The sequence below is a fragment of the Gouania willdenowi genome, chromosome 8 (assembly GCF_900634775.1).
Source record: "Gouania willdenowi chromosome 8, fGouWil2.1, whole genome shotgun sequence".
NCBI classification, from domain to species: Eukaryota; Metazoa; Chordata; class Actinopteri; order Blenniiformes; family Gobiesocidae; genus Gouania; species Gouania willdenowi.
Window position 1 is genome coordinate 2615990 of NC_041051.1, and position 16969 is coordinate 2632958.

At 40.0% G+C, this 16969-nt stretch overlaps 1 protein-coding gene across 4 annotated transcripts in view; it reads left to right on the top strand.

Moving 5' to 3' along the window:
• tlcd4b (TLC domain containing 4b) overlaps positions 1–5476 on the top strand; it is a 50375-nt gene extending 44899 nt beyond the window's left edge. For 2 of the 4 annotated variants that reach the window (XM_028456044.1, XM_028456043.1), the window contains exon 6: positions 3262–5473. In XM_028456044.1, coding sequence (XP_028311845.1) covers positions 3262–3601 — 340 coding nt within the window. In that variant the 3' untranslated portion in view covers positions 3602–5473. Of the gene's footprint in view, positions 1–3261 lie in introns of all 4 variants that reach the window. The other 2 variants (XM_028456041.1, XM_028456040.1) reach the window with 2 other exon arrangements.
• Positions 5477–16969: the final 11493 nt, after the last annotated feature.

A 16969-nucleotide genomic window follows, 5' to 3' on the forward strand; every position in this document is an offset into this window, starting at 1 on the left:
AATGAAAGTGAAAGTTGCAAAAATACTACAGCTTTATAAGATACAAATATATTGCATACACACAAATGGTGTATTCAGTAATGGTGTAGTTGGTGTTTTCTGTTTTACTCTTCGAGCATTTGAAGCTCTGAGATCTTCTCTTTAGGAAGAAAAGCGACACCTGGTGGCAGAATAGAGTTAAAGACTGATTAAACAAACGCCAACCTCTGCAATTAAATAGAATTGAGACTGAAACTAAGACAAGGAGAGACATTGAGAGACCAACACACGTGTTACCTCTCCATGTCACTTTTGAGAATCTAATAAACCTCAAATGATCAACGTTTTAGTCTGAGGTGCCGTTTGTTGCATTTTTATTTACTAAGCTCCTGCAACATTTCACGGTGAAAAGGAAAAATTGCATTTTTGACACACTTGTCGCACCAAATATCGGACGTCATTGGTAGCAAGTAATGTGGGATAAGCAGATATTTGATGAGAGTTTTGGGTTAATTTCCCTCCTTGTAGTTTTTTACAGATACTGTAAACGAGCTGAGAGCAGAACAGCTGCTTCTCTATGGGGAACTGTAGCACAGCTGGAAACGTGAAGTCAGCAAACACTTGTCTAGACTGGATTTAAGCTAAAGCAAACGTGATTACAGAATCTCTCCTGGTCAGTTGTGGTCAGACTGCCCGAAGCAGGCCAGATACCATTGATAGCATTCACCAAGGTCTCTGCTATTGTTTTGAATACCGCCATCAGCAACATCCAAAAACCCTGAGAGCACAGAGCAACATCTGATTCATCAAGGCAGAGGCACACACACTGAAGGCCTGTTCACCTTTGAATCCCAGACCCGTCTACTTTGACAACCCTAAAACATTCATCCAAAACCACCGCAACACAAACCATAAATCAACCTGATCAAAGGAAACAAATAGCTTTCCTGTTTCTAGCGTTGTTTTGTTGTTTTTTAGGCCACTTAAGCACTATTCGTACGGGTTTAGTTTTACCTAGGGACCACTTGTAATAAATAAATGACCCCCAACGTCTGCTTTTTATGTGGGGCATTCGCCAAATTTATTATAACCAAAGATTTTGCAGAATTTTAGCGACATCTGAAAACGTGAAACTGTGTGAGTTGGTGTTAAAACAACTTTGCAGGCTTTTGACTACAGCTCGGTGCTGTTACTGCTAGCGCTAGCCAGCTGTATTAAATAGAAGGCTACAAACAAAAACAAAAAAAGGTTCTTTCCGCACAGTGCAAAGCAGGACGTGATCTAACATTTGCGTCGGAAAATGAATTTGTTAAAAAAACAAAAAAAACAATTCAGTTTTGTTTTTTTTGTTTTCAAACTGAACGGATACATGTTTTATTAATTTATTAGATTAATTAGGGTTAGAGTCAGGGTTGCATGCGCATATATGCTCATAATTGATCTCAGTAAGATTGAAATTCAGATTGTGACACTGGAAACAAAATGCGTAATCACGCATCAGATCCCGCCCATTTCTGTCCAAATCACAGAGATGCCTATTCGCATTGGATTAGTATTATCACAGGACCTCGGAGTTCAGCAAAATATAGTAGGTAATTTTCGGGGGAATTTTCACTTTACAAATTACTGGCACGTCGGAAGTATGTATTTATATAGTGGGAGCTTAAGTAGAGTTGTCAATTATGGGCATAATAACAACATACTCTCTAGCATTATAAAGGGGTATATTTGCAGGTGCAAAGTTAAATAGCGTGTGCAATTTCCCTGGTTTAATTCTTTGAGACATGCGCATGATGAATGTTGTTTTTTTTTACTCATTTTTATATTTTTTTAGTTTGGTGTATTTTTCTGTGATGTGTTTTTTGGAGTCATCATGTGTATTTTTGTATCTTTCTGTTGTCTTTTGTGCACTTTTTGTATAATTATTGTTTTTTGTTGCCATTGTAGTATTATTCTGGTTATTTTAGTTTTTTTTTTGGTGTAGGTTCGTGCATTTTTGTAGTCATTTTAGTGTATTTTTTGTATAAATATTTAGTTTAGTGTATTTTCAGTCATTTTCATATTTTTGTTGTTGTTTGGTGTATTTTTCTGTAATATATGTTTTTTGGAGTCTTTTTGTATATTTGTGTGCATTTCTGTTGTCGTTTTGTGTACTTCCTGTATAAATATTGTTTAATTTTTTGTTTTATGTTATTCATTGTTTTTTGTTGCCTTTGTAGTGTGATTCTGGAGCCATTTTGTATCTTTTTTAGTGTAGTTTTTTGCATTTCTGTTGTTTTTTGTGTATTTTTTGTATCAATATTTAGGTTTGTGTATTTTCAGTCATTTTCATATTTTTGTTGTCGTTCGGTGTGTGTGTGTGTGTGTGCGTGTGTGTGTTATCTATTGTCAGTAGTTAGATGTAGTGGCAGGTGTGACGTGAGTGAAGCTGCAGTAATCAGGTGACCTTCACTATGTAACATGTAAACTCTTAGATCTGACTCAGAGCGTAACACTACAGTCACTACCACCCTATGGACGGGTGTCGTGACACAGACTGTAACAGGACTAAATGGTGGTCCGTTACACACTCAACACTCACATACCTGTACATATGTCACGTAGACGGTGATTGATAGTGAAGCCCACCTGATCGACGTGTGTGTGTGTGTGAGACTCTCTGTCTGGGACTCTAATCTCCTCCATTGGTTCTCTCACACATGCTGTGGATAAATGAGCAGATTTCAACACAGCAGCCATTGCCGTCAATAAGTTCTGGGTGAGGTCTGTCTGGTCTAAATAGCAAACAGTCAAACTAACATGAAAATAAATAACAGTAAAAACGTATGTTTCCTCAAAAAAGAAGTCCATATCAGCTCTGGCACACACCGGAAGTGAGCTGTGTAGTGAAATATAGATGGTGCGCTAGCGCCCCCTCACACTCTGAGATCAAAGGTCATAAGTTTCACTTCTGGGTCGTCCTTAAATGTTTAGAAATGACCAAATTACTCCAAAATAACAGATACACACACTTGGGGTATTTGGAAGCCGTTGACAAAGTTTTAGGTCAAACAGGCACCACGTCTGGAGATATTTGTTCCACGCACACACACACACACACACAAACCTTTCTTACATTATAGATACATGGCCGATTCGCACGGGATTGACATCACAGACATTCTTTGCAATTATTACAAATGTGGACCCTAGGTAAAACTAATCTCGTGTGAACAGGGCTTTAGACAAATGTCTTTGTGTCTTTGTGTTTTTCTCTCTGAATCCTCCTCCTCGTCCTCCCAGGTGGTTCTTCGAAGCGCTGAAATACCCACGCTCACACCGGATGGTTGTGTCCAACGGCGTGGCCATGGCCGTGGTGTTCTTCCTGGTGCGCATCGCCGTAATGCCGTCCTACTGGGCCAGCGTGTTCGCCACCTTTGGCACTCTGGAGTTTGAGCGACTAGGCTTGGGTGCGCAGGTGGCGTGGATCACTTCCTGTATCGCCCTGGACATCCTGAACTCTGTGTGGATGTACAAGATCACTCGTGGCTGCTATAAGGTCATCACTGGGAGGGGAGGGGGGCGGAAAGCTAAGGAGGGGACGGAGGAGAAGAAACTGGACGCTAACAACCACACAGACTAAGCAAACGTTGACTGAAGCTTGCATCAGCGTGGGAACGAGAAACCTCAGAGTTTCTGTTTCTGCTACAAACTAAACCACTCGGTCCAGGAATGAGCTTTTCAGGTTGGTGGACACCGAACAAGCAGATCTCCCTATGAGCCCCCGAACACCAGCAGCCCCCGTGTTTCTCACTGAGGGATGAGCATCCTGCTGTGTGGTAGCTTCAGACAGCTGACAAGCACACCCACACCACCACCACCATTCTGCTGTCATCTCCAGCTCGACTGCAGCCAAAGCCTCGTCCTCCTCCTGAAGTGCCTGTTCAAAAGAAACACAGGAAAGCAATAATCACAGAGGAGCAACATCACACACTGAGCTTCAGCCCCTAAACGAGATGGTTTTCCTGCTCAGTCTGACCTGGCCTAAAGAGCCCAGACCTCCAACATTTGAGAACATACAGGGCTCATCAACTTCTCTCTGAAAGAGACAGAAGAACACCAAAATGCCTCTGGGACAGTTTCACCTGCTGTGGCCTCCTCCAAACAAGTGGCTCCTACCTGTGTATCACCAGCCATGTCCCTCCAGAGAACGTCCATGTTTGGACTGAATGTGCATGCAAGAGTAGAACACGCTCTTCTCTGAGGAGAAATTGGTCTCATTAGTATTCTTTGTGTTTGCGACACTGCAGGTTCCTACCTCTCCCTCAAACTCACATGTCAATCAGCTGATCTCTGGAACATCACGTTTTCCTGAGCTGATCCAGATGGACAGAAAGTCACACAGAAGTTCCCCTGCATAGATCTCCACTTTTCATGTTCATCCCTGAGTCTCTGTCGGACAGGGATGGAGAGATTATTGATCCACATTTACTCCAACCTTCCTGGTGTCTGCATCTCCACAGCATGGGTCTGTACACTGGACCTGCTGCCCTCTGAAAGACCTCCATGGGGTGTATGACTTGTCGTCTCAATTCTTTTACCAGTTTCTGACAATAAGCAACGTTTTTTCCTGCATGTTTATTTATTTAATGTTGTTAATCATCAAATATAGAGCATGACACGGTCAACATTTCTGTGATGCTTCGGCCAACAGTCAAAACGCCTCAATATTAGTGGGATTGATCTGATGCTCAGAGAGCAAGAGGTTCGTCTTCCAAACGTGTCCCTGTGGCAGAAAATGAACGCATGTTTCAGCATATTTGGGATTATTTCCTCTCCTCTGCATGTCTGTACAGTATTTACTAAAAGCTTTGCAGGTGCAATTGCTCTCTAATGAACTGTCACCACCCTGTGTGTGTGTGTGTGTGTGTGTGTGTGTGTGCACGCCAGATGCCACTAATTGGTTTTACGGAGTCATTAATTGTTCTCCGTCTGCAGACTGTAATGATTACACAGCTGATAATGGACGGACAGGAACACAAGGACGAGCCTCAGGTTAGGCTTCTTCATGTCACACACAAACAGAAAACAAAGGTGCAGGTTTCCACTCCACGTGCACGGTTTGTTGCGTTACGCTTGAAGGAGAACTCCACTTGGCCTAAACCGCAGACTTGAGTTTTTCACTCACTGTTGTGTTAAATATTGACTATTCTTGGTTTAAACCTGTCCCACAGACACGATAATGATGTTAAGATGGTGTGAACCCATTGAAAATGTGCCCGTGAAATTAAAAACACTTTTCCAATATATTGTGCAGTAAAAAGTATTTCAGCATTAACAAGTCAAAATAGTTTGCTGAGTCATGCTGGTGATGCAGTTTAGTTTCTCTCTTATTACAGTTGCTAAAATGTTTAAAATGTTTATACTTTCTTTTATTTTTATTTTTTGGCTTGAGAATTATTACTATTTAATTTTTTTGTAATACCAAATTATTTTCTTGCCATTATAAAATGGCATTTTGTGTTTGTTGTTTTTTTAATATATAGGCAAAATCTAGGGGGCGGGGGGGGGGGGGGGGGGGGGGGGGGTTCTCAGCAGCAACCATTTTTTTTTCTTGTAGAATAATGATTATTATTTTTTATTAAGTTTGTGGTTTCTAAAATACTATGACATAAAAATGTTCATCCAACAACTTGTAAAAACCAAATGTTCTCTTTTAAAGACTGAAAATGCAAAGAAACAATTAACAAGTTGTTCATTAGTTTTATTTTGGGAACTAAAAGCCTTTTTCTGAGCTTTGAGCATTTTGGTTCAGATTCATGTTTGGATCTGGAATCGACCTTTTCCTTTGTTGTTCTTGGCTGATCCTAACTCAGGTTGCATCTCTTTTTTCACCACATCTCAACCCAATCCCACTTTAATGCCTTGGTATGGTGGAGTTCTCCTTTAGCTGTCAGTATTTGTAGCAGGGAAAGCCTGAGCGTGTCTGGTGGGTGGTGGTTTCACAGTGGAAACAAAGCACACTTTCCTCACGGAGCCATTACTCTGTCATCTCTTTTATTTCTGCCTGTCGCCACCAAAGGAGGGGCTACAGTATCTTGTGCCTTTTACTCAAACCGTGGATGTGATGCAGTCAGATCTGGATTAGCATGAAATTTGTAATGATATAACGATTATCTCTGTATACCTTCCGTATATTCTGTATATACTGTATTTTTATAAATTACCTGCACAATGATTAATCCGGCCAAGTATTATAATCCAAAGCTGATCCCTTCAGGGGGAGCCTGTTGATGTTTGAATGAATAGAGGAGTCTCTGAATGTGGGGACGGGTTCTAGTGGCATGTGAATGATCTCACAAAGGTCTCAGTTGGCAGGAATCAAAATGCGATTGTATTTTTTGGGACTTTTTACGATGTACGGGGACTCGACATCTCATCTCTGAAGCTTCCTGGATTCAAAGCTGTGAATGTTTGTTGGATGATGGGAGGATAACTGGGATTCGGAGCGCCACCCAGTGCTTTGCAGGTGTCATTACGGCTTGGATAGAGCTCTGGAATCAGCACAAAATATAAAGTACATGTTGAAGGGGTAGTTTACCTGGTACATTGAAGGTTTTTGTACCTGTCAGGGTTTTCTACACAATATATTTGAAGACCTGATGTTTCTGCTCCTCGTCACCCCTGAGCTGTTCGACAATGACTTGTTTTAATCAGGCTGCTACTGAGAGGCAGCGAGCTGTGATCTGCACTTGGTGTATCAGGTTAGAATGGCCTCTCATTGTGTTCTATGATTAATTTATTTAAGTGTATATCAAATGGTATATAATAACCTGCTCGAAATCTGCGCTACGATCAAAGCCTTGGTCTCTAAGGTACAAGCTGGAGTCTGTGTTCACATGGCAGGAGCCATCGACTGCTGTACTTAAGGTCACACATGGTGCGAAGAAGCATTTGTTTTTCTTTGGTCTGTTTCTTCCAGTTTCTGATTAGTCATGTGATCTCACGCGTTCAAAGAAACAAACAGAATCTCAAGGATGTTCAGGAATGATTGTAAACCGGGATAATCAAATGACTTTTTGCTTTTTTCTTTTTATTCTTTATGATGATGATGTGCCAGTGTAACTTCTCTCTTTTTTTCTCTTCTAATTTTGTCTTTTAATGCAATGCAAATATCATGTTACGATCCGTTCTCTGGAGATTTTAATGTGAAGCAGCCTACACTACACAAAGGCCATGGGGGTCCTTGTCCATCCGAGCGACTCGACCACTACTAACGCTCACCTACTTGTAGTGTTGAATGCTGAGACTTACTTGAAAGTTTGTTCTTCAATAAAGTTGGAGACAAGATTTGAAAAAAGATGGACTCGTATTTTGACTTGAACTACTCTATTTCCTGTTTTATTCCCACCTTTGTCACCGTATTCTTATAAAAACCAGCCTATTTATGTCGCAGACGTTAGTTTTTGGTCTGTTTTTTTTTTTAATTCATTTATACCAATGTTACTTTATTTCTGATAGGCTTTATTTTAAATAGACTTTCACTGACACATGAGATAATGATATATTTGTTTTCAAGGCGAATACAGCAAAAAAAAATCATGTCAGAAAAAGAAACAGTCAAACTTTGATCAAATGTAGTTTTTATCCTTTTGGTAATTATGTTTTTAATTTGTGACAAAACAAACTTGTGGCAGAGGGAATCTAAACTTTAGATTATGTAAGATAAAACAGTTTAACAAATAAAAGAATTTCAATGAGTTGGTTTATTTAAAACAACATTTTATCTTATCCTTTTTTATGTATGAACAAGTGAACTTTACTTTATTTAAATGACACTGGTTTCATACTAAACATATTTGTATAATGACAGAAATGTGTTACAAACAAAGAGGACCGGTTTGAAATCACATACATAAGCATAAACACACAGGAGGTTGGTATGATTTGGTCGTAGATAATCACATAAACAACACGACCTCGAGTGAGATATTCCTTTTATACAACAGTTCTACAAGTGTTTTATTAGTCAACAGTAGAAAGCAGCATGAGTTTATGATTTGTTTAATTAAACAAATAGGTCCACATCTGGAAGAGAGATGAGGCTGTTGCCAGGCAACACATTAACTGACAGTTAACTAATGGTTATTAGAAAGTCAGAACAGCCGAGTGATCATGTCTGTAAAATGTCCCAGTGCTGTTGTTGCTTTATATCAAATAAATATGACACAAGAATAATTATGCATGTTCTCACACCATCCAACAACATGTATTTTTATTAGGTGAATGGGAGTGTGAGTGTGTCCCTGTGATGGACTGGCGCCTTGTCGAGGGTGACCATATACTGTGAACAGGAATGAGCAGGTTGGAAAATGAATGAATAAATGTTTGAACTTCAAAGAGGCAAGAAATCTTTTTTTTTCCCCATAGTTTTTATATTTGTCTAGATTGATTCATCCATACATCTATTTTCAGAGCTGCTTTGTCCTTTCTCAGGCTCACAGGGTTCTGCCACTGCCCATCTCCGGCTCACACTGGGCACTAGGCGGGGGTACACCCTGGACAGAGTGCCAGTCCATCATAGGGCAACACACAGACAAACAACCACTCACACTCACATTCACTCCTACGGGCAATTTAGAGACTCCAAGCAACCTAACAGTCATGTTTTTGGATTGTGGGAGAAAAGCCACGCAGCACGGGGAGAACATGCAAACTCCACAGAGTTTCGTGCTAACCACTAAACCACCGTGCTCCTCAGAGTGAACCAGAGAAAAACTAAAGTTATTTTATGCTGAAACAATGATAGTGTTTCATATTTCAGTTTTTCTAGTGGTCTCCCAACATACTACTCATTTAGCCCTAACCTCGCTGCTCTTGTTGGGAGCTGAAAAACCAGCAGCTACGACAATGACAGCTGGAAAATGGGCCTTTTGAAGGTAGTGATGCATCACACAGGAGTCGTCCAGTCGTAAGCTGGTAATATGGCAGCTCTGCAAAGCGAGAGCAGCTTCTGACACTGCAAACTGATTTTATGTGTGAGGGATGGAGATAAACAGATTGAGCATGAAAAGGAAAAGCTGAGCGGAGAGAAGGAAAAGATGAAAGAGTAAAACCCAAGAAGTGCCTGAAATAGAAATGAAAGAGAATTAAGTGAAAGATTTGGATGAAGGCCTGAGCCACAGTAAGTCTGTGATTGAAACCATCTCCTGTGTGTGTGTGTGTGTGTGTGTGTGTGTGTGTGTGTGTGTGTGTGTGTGTGTGTGAGAGAGAGAGAGAGAGAAAGCAGTCGGTCAAGGGGCTCGGTCAGAGTCTGGCTCTCAGAAGCTTTACCAAACATGGTCACATAACTCAATGAAAATTCCCTCCTTCTCTGCCACGGCACACATCACGGTCGTAGACCCGCTGTGGGCTTCTATCACGCTCTGGGCTGAATACCATCGCCTGTGTGTTTTGTACTCGGGGAACACACCTGTGTGTTACAAAAATACAGCCTCTATCGTCACCCGATTCAACACCGTGCACACATTCCTCTGTTTTCATAGGCTGGCTGTGAAACAGCCACTGGCTCTTCTGGGTGTTTACCTTGTTTCAGCTGCATGTTTGCAAGAATTCTCATCTATAAACGTCAAATCTCTCGCTATTTTCCTACAATCAGTTTGCCCTGATAGGCCTATTTGTCTTAGAATTTAGACGGCAGCTCTTTTCCAGACTTAGGATTGGAAAAGATTTCCAATGAGAAGAAAAGCATCATTCCAACTGTTGGAGAAGTACGAAACAGAGGATTTGAAAGCGTTTGGCGAGGGTTGACTGCATCACTTTACTACCTTCCTCAGCCAAGATTAGGATGTTACAACTGAAAGCAGAGTCCTGTTTAGTTCTGTGGCCTTTTCTCAGCTTCATGAGGAATGTTGAGACGACATCATCAGGTGTCATCGTAAAAAACATCAGCTCCGGACTTCATTGGAGGAAGAAGGGATGAAAACTCCATCTGTGCTAAACCTACTCTAATACTAAACAACCTCCACATTGTGTTCACTAAACCATGACTAGATAGTATTTATGTGTGAGGACAATAACTATGGTAATATTCTTTAGAACAGATAAAGACATAGAGTAGGCCTCATAGATCAGTATATGGAAGGTGTTTCTTCCGAAATACGGTAGAATTTACCCACAAACAAATGTTGAAGGTTGAATTTGACTGGTTGACAAATGGTCATGTGACTTGAAGTTTGGAAAGGTTTTGTGCATTGCATTGTGGGTTTGGGAATCCCTTACAATGTTTGAAGTTCCATTTCTGATATTTACCTCCTCCAAAGATGTCATAACTTCACTGACATTTATTTGTTTGTAAATTTGTCTGTTTGCAGGATTTCAAGAGTAATGAGGGGATTATGTAGATGAATTAGCCAAAAATAGAAATTACACACGACTGAAGATTTCATTACATTTTAGAGGGAATCGAGATTGAAATAAATAAATCAATCTATCTCTATCCCTCATCATTGGCCAAATTTCAAAAATTCATATCTCAGTTTGTAATTGACTGATCTTTATGAAATTAGACTCAGTTATGTCAGGTTGGTTCCTCAGTTATCCCTTCTAGTTTCATCTGCATCAGATCCTGATCGCATTCCTTTGCAACTTTTTTTTAAAAAATGTTGGTGCTCATACATTTGGACCTACTGTATTGTTATTAAATGGAAAATACATTTTTTCCAAGCTATTGAAGTGTGAATAATCATGGTACCATGATCAGGACCACTGATCCAGTAAAGGACCAATATCTGGCAGAGGAGATTCGATGCTTGGCGGAGGTTTGCACTGTAAATGTGACGAGTAATAAGTAAATCCAGCTAAACTGTGAGTGAACGTGTAAGCAGCTTCATTCAAACATTCAGACGTTTGTTGAGGTTGTCAGAAGATGAGTGTTCAGAGGAGCTTCCAACACACCAATGTTGTAAAACACAAGAGCCCCAAACCAACGGGAGGCTGAATGGCTCTGAGGGGTCCAGGTTTGTTTGCAGCATCCTGCGACAGGTTAGAGTTACGATGCCTGCAGGACTCTTCTTTGTACGTTGGCTTTACAGGGGCCTTCTACCATAAATAGCCAGATAGAGTGTAGGGAGGAGAGTGGGGGTCGGTGAGCGCAGAGACCAAGTCCTTAAAGTGGAAAAGCCACTTTGAGTTTCCTCAAATTTCTACTTTCAGAGAGTTTGAACCTTAACAGGTCTACACATTTACAAACAGTCCACATGCTGTCAGATTGTTGCTATTGACAACACGTTGGACCAACCAGGAGTCTCCACGGATATCAGGGATGTATCTATGTATCACGTGCTGATTATACTTTTACCTTAAAAAACCTTTGCCATGTGTGCTGGTATGTTTCAGCTGCACAGGACATAAGGAACAGTAAATCAGAGGACAGTTAAATTGCATTGCATTTGCAAATTGTTATTAATAATCTCTGAACATGTATCCTGAACTGTTGCCTCGTAAAATGCAGATGTAAAGTAAACAAATGACTGAGTATAAAAGGTATGTAAAGGCTCCACAGTCACAGCTAAAGCATTACAGTTGGCTGGGTTTGCTATGATTTGACAAGCATCAGGTTGAGCTGGTCAGAACATTTATAAAACGTTGTCCCTCATGGAGCACAGGCGCAGAAGATGGTTTGTTAAGATGTTGGACCAAAACGCAGAGACCGCAATGGAGGTAAAGCAGAGTGATCAGTAATATCATTTCCTTCAAAAAGATATAAATAACGAACCAGTGACACAGCATGCAGACGAGACCATTTACTGTTCAAACACATCTGAACAGGCACACCTGTGTGGAGACAAGAGAACACAGTCAACACTTTGAGTGTAGAGACACATCCAGGGGTCCTAAAACTCAGAGACAGAAACTGGTAATTAGCCAAAGAACTTCTACTTCCATCTTTAATGCTTTCAACAAAATAAAGGCATTAAGATTCAATTAAAACAGTGAATATATGACTTCAGGATTAGTGATCCAGCAACTGAAAGATACATCTAGCCGTGTAGAGCCGATACCGCTAATGGAAACGGACGGAGACACGGGGCCGATACTGTTTTTCCAGAGCGTTTCCATTGAGCACCAATCTGACATGTGAAACTACCAGACAACACTTTCTTTGCTAACATCCTCACAAGATCGCCAACAAAAATCATCGGTGGCCAAATGCTTCCTCTCTGTGCGTGAGTTGACGACTCTACACTGTGAACCAATCAGTGTTTGCTTTGTACTAACGTCACATTTTCAGACCAGTGCTGCTTTTTTTAGAACCTTAACGAAGGAGGCACTAAATAAAAACAGCACAAGGGAACACCAAGAGGGAACACTCAAATAGAGAGTAGAGTAGAGCTCATAGTGGAAACGTGCCATAAGCAAGAGCCCTCAAACAGTGCAAACCTCCACCAAGGGCCAGTTATTGGGATCAGTGATCCTGATCATGGTACCATGATCATTTACACTACTGAATAGAAGTCCAAATGTGTTGTCCTATAGAGCCGCTATTTCTCTGTGCGCCAACGCACCTAGATCTAATGATGGTTTCCTAATGCAGCTCTATAGAAAGCCTGAAAACAAGCTAACTTTTACAATCAGCTGTGGTGATTCAGATTAACATCTAAAACATGCAGGACAGAGGCTCTCTTGGACCAGACTTGGGAAAACGTACACAATTTAAGCACAATGTCTTGTTTCTGTTTAAGAAACACCATGTATTTCCACACAGGTGATCGTAATGTTATGGTCTTAGAGTCACATGTATTTAGAGCTAAAGTAAACCAGGCATTTCATCAGTGATTTATTCTTTTACTTTCAGTGCTAGGAATCCTTTTCAGTCGAGACATCATTTATCCATTCCTCTCCCAGTCAGGCCCATCCCTTCTCCATTATGCCCAAATAAAGTGTCCAAATTCCATAGAGTCGTCTTCTTCTTCTTCTTCTTCTTCTTCTTCTTCTTCTTCTTCTTCTCTTTGTAATGTTTATAAGGCCCTCACTTGGTGTGTGTGTGTGCGTGTGTGTGTGCGTGTGTGTGTGTGTGCGTGTGTGTGTGTGCGTGTGTGTGCGTGTGCGTGTGTGTGTGTGTGCGTGTGTGTGTGTGTGTGTGTGTGTGTGTGTGTGTGTGTGTGTGTGTGTGTGTGTGTGTGTGTGTGTGTGTGTGTGTGTGTGTGTGTGTGTGTGTAGCTATAACTAAAGTTGTGTGTATTTCCGTCCCTATGCACAGAATGTGATATTTTCTTAACGCCCTGAAGGAATTTCTTCAAATTAGGGACACGTGTTCACACTGACTTGACAATAAACTTAATGGACTTCGGTGGCAAAAGGTCAAAGGTTTTGTGTTCACCTCGAGAGGAAAGAACATTTTCGACGAGCAACTAACCTTTAAAAGCCTCAAGGGATTTTAATAATCAGAGGAATTTTCTGTCCTCACTCTTCCTGCACTTTCTGAACATTAATGAAGTTAGACTAAAGTGCTTGGTAGGTTATGGTATTTACCGTACAGCCAACAGTTTAACTGTAATGTGAGGTTGTGTGTTTGATTCAAGGAACTCAGAAAAAAAAACTCACACAAACATTAAAATGATAAAGATTTGTTTTACTTTGTTTATTTTATTAGCGTGGGTTATTTTCAGTGGTGGATAGTATTGAAATAAATACTTTGTTAAACCCAAAACCCAATGTTAATTATTCCTGGTCAAAGTCTTAATATTTTAGTCAAAGTATAAAAATGTGGTGTATTTTGTTGTAAAATGTCAGAGTGACTGCCCTCTATGGGTTAAAACCCAGCTATTCCAATTTACTATTGGCTGAGAACGAGATTCTGTGACGTCATTGGACTGTCATACATCACAAACAAGCACAATTAGCCCCACCCCTTTTATAAAAACTTTGGACTGTGCAATCTGTGGTGAGTGGGTAGGACTGAGATAATTATGAATAGAGAGCTATAGTAAGTATTAGGTAGCTAGTTAGCATAGCATAGATTGTTCTTTTGAGATGTTATAGTATAGACTAGGATAGACATGTCCTAATTGATCCAGGGGCCCCGCCCATAATCAAGGTATTTATTTTAATTCTCCCCTAGTGCAGGTTAGCCAAAACCAGGGGGTTTAGTGACACTTTAAGTACTACCATAGTAGTATATCTGTACTTTATGTCAGTATGTTTTGGGGGGTGTATACTTCATTACATTTCTGTAGATAATCTTGTTACTGTTCAGGTTCTGTTACTCTTCATAAGGGTTGTCCCAATTCTACCAAACACCTGGCTCGTCAATGTAAGAGCCAATCAGAGAGAGGCAGGTCACATCTAACAGTGTTGTTGATTGGACAATCACTTTGGCAGAGATTGACCCTGAAAAGCATCCATGGTTTCATTTTAGACCCACTTTCAATGTTTTTGAAACCAAAAGCAGCCATTATAAAGCCTGCTTGGTTGAACCAAACACACTAAATATTGCATTTTTTTATTAGTTCTTTAGTCTTTGTTAAGAATAAAACTCATGATGCTCAAATGGTTCTTGTTTGGATTTGAAAGGTTGTGGTTTTTTTAGGTCAAATGAAACAGTTGTATTGATGAATGCAGTAATCATCAAAATCAGACTTCTTACCTTTATTTGTGTAATGTTGAGCTCTTTGTTCATTAATAACAATAATGGTGACTTGTTTTGTTTGATGTGGTTTTATGAAACATAATCCTAAATGGTTCATTAAATACTACAGCGTTGTACACAGTAGTGTTATAGTCTACATTTTAAAGGTCCTGGGTTTAGACCCACATCTACCAATCCCACTTTCTCCTCATGGTGGGGTAGGGGACTGAAATACTTAAAGGATTTCTACAAAGAGGGGGTCTTTTGCACTTTAACAGACCTGGTTACTGTGTTTAATCCTCCACCTTCCCATCTTTTCAGATATTTTCAAGTGAGGAAATGAGCAAAATCCATATTCTCCAACTTTCCTCACCTCCCACCTAAGCAGCCATGGGATTAACTTTTACAACTTAATCCTTTACAAAGGTCTTTATTTCAAAAATATATAGTTTCATTCAGTCATATGATGGGCATCTGACCACAACACAAGAGAGACTTGAAACATGAACTAAGATTGGTTTTTGATCAAGATTGGTGGGAATCCATGCTGAAGGTCATTCACAAAACCTTGACCTTGATATAGTTTAAAGTTGTATTTAGATGTCATTACTCAAAGACATGGTTGGCACGGATTTTCCCAAATACAGTGGATGTTTGAGACAGATGTGGAGGCTAACCCTCCAATCTTACTCAGACGTTCTTCTCTTGCCCAGCCTTGACAAATTTTTGGCAAATTTACGTCAACATCTTGTCCAAGGTTCTCTCAAAAACTATTACCACTTCACCACGCATTGGTAATGTTGGTCTTCCGGAAGAGAATACTTGATACTCTACTAAAGAATTGGAAATAATAGCTTTTACCTCCATAATTGCGAGACGCCACCTCCTCCTTTATTGCCCCTTCCAACACTCCATGGATTGGGGAGGTTATGTCCTTTTTAAGGGTAGAGAAAATTAGACACTCAGGAAAGGAAACTTGAAAAAATGATATAATAAATGGCAACCGTTTATTAATACCATCCCCACTTTTTCTTCTTCTTTTTTTTTTATTTGTATCTATTTATTTCAACATTATTAGTTATTTATTTAATCTACTCCTATGTTTAAATTCCCAGATTAATTATTCTGAACAGACTGTCTAAGTACTTTTTTCATTGAATTGTCTATCTGTTTTTTTTTGTAATTGTTATTTGTTCTTCAAAATATGAAAATTGAATGGTGTGTACAAACGTTTGATGCTGACACTAATGTGCCATGGTATATTTAAGTGCCTTTGATATTCTTATATACACATCAATAAAAATATGAAACAGAAAGAAAGTCTTGGTCTTGTTTCAGACTCAGATTACCCAGACTCTGGATTTTCCATCTAGAAAGGTCAAGACCAGCACTAATTTCTTCTATTTTAAAACTTTTTTAATGTGATAACAAAGAGGAGAACTGGATAAAACGATAGATATTATGGGTTATGCATGCGTTAATCCACACCGTGTAATGATTACAACCTTCCTAATGTGACGCACACACCATTACACACAGGAGAGAGAGGTGGGAGGCTGCACATTCACGTCACATAAAAATATTTCAATAATTGTGAATTTATCAGCAGTTTTAACACACACGAGTTTATTTTTTTCCCCAAGAATTCAGTTACACCATTTTTTTTGTGTAGTTGAGTTTTACATGTTCTGCTTTGATAGAGTTGCACACACCTTTTTTTCAGTCAAATGTAGTAAAAAGAAACTATAGATAAAATGTTATTTAACTGTCGAACCTTTTCATGGTTTTAAAATTATCATTCTGGTCTTGACTCGGTCTCGGGCCACAAAAGTCTTGGTCTTGTCTTGGTCTCGGTGCATTCTGGTCTCGGGCCAGTCGTGGTCTTGGATAGTGTGGTTTTGAGCAGAACACTAGTACACAGTACTATAGACCCTTGCAACAGACATCACGGCACATTGACCCAGTGCCATCTTGGAAGATGATGGTCCTATACAGATGTACCTGCATGGGTGTGTTTACTTGAATAATCGTGTTATTTTTTGACTTATTGAAAGCAGCCCATGTGATAAATGATTATTGAAGGTCGTCTCCATTTGACCTCAATATGTCGGAGGTCACGGATTAAGTTGACACTCCACCAGAAGCTGAGAGAAGTCAGTAGAAGGAGAAACTAGGTCTGATCGGTGGGAATGACCCCTACAACGTTCCTGTTGACAAATGGAATGAAGACGTCTCTTATTTCCCAGAAGTGACTCATCCTGACGTTGTGAACTACCTCGTTTTTACAAGGAAGCTTACAACCAGTTTGTTTGTGGCTGGATTTAATGGACTCCATGTGGTTACATCCAGGGTGACAAGGCTAATTTTTCACAATAAATCTGT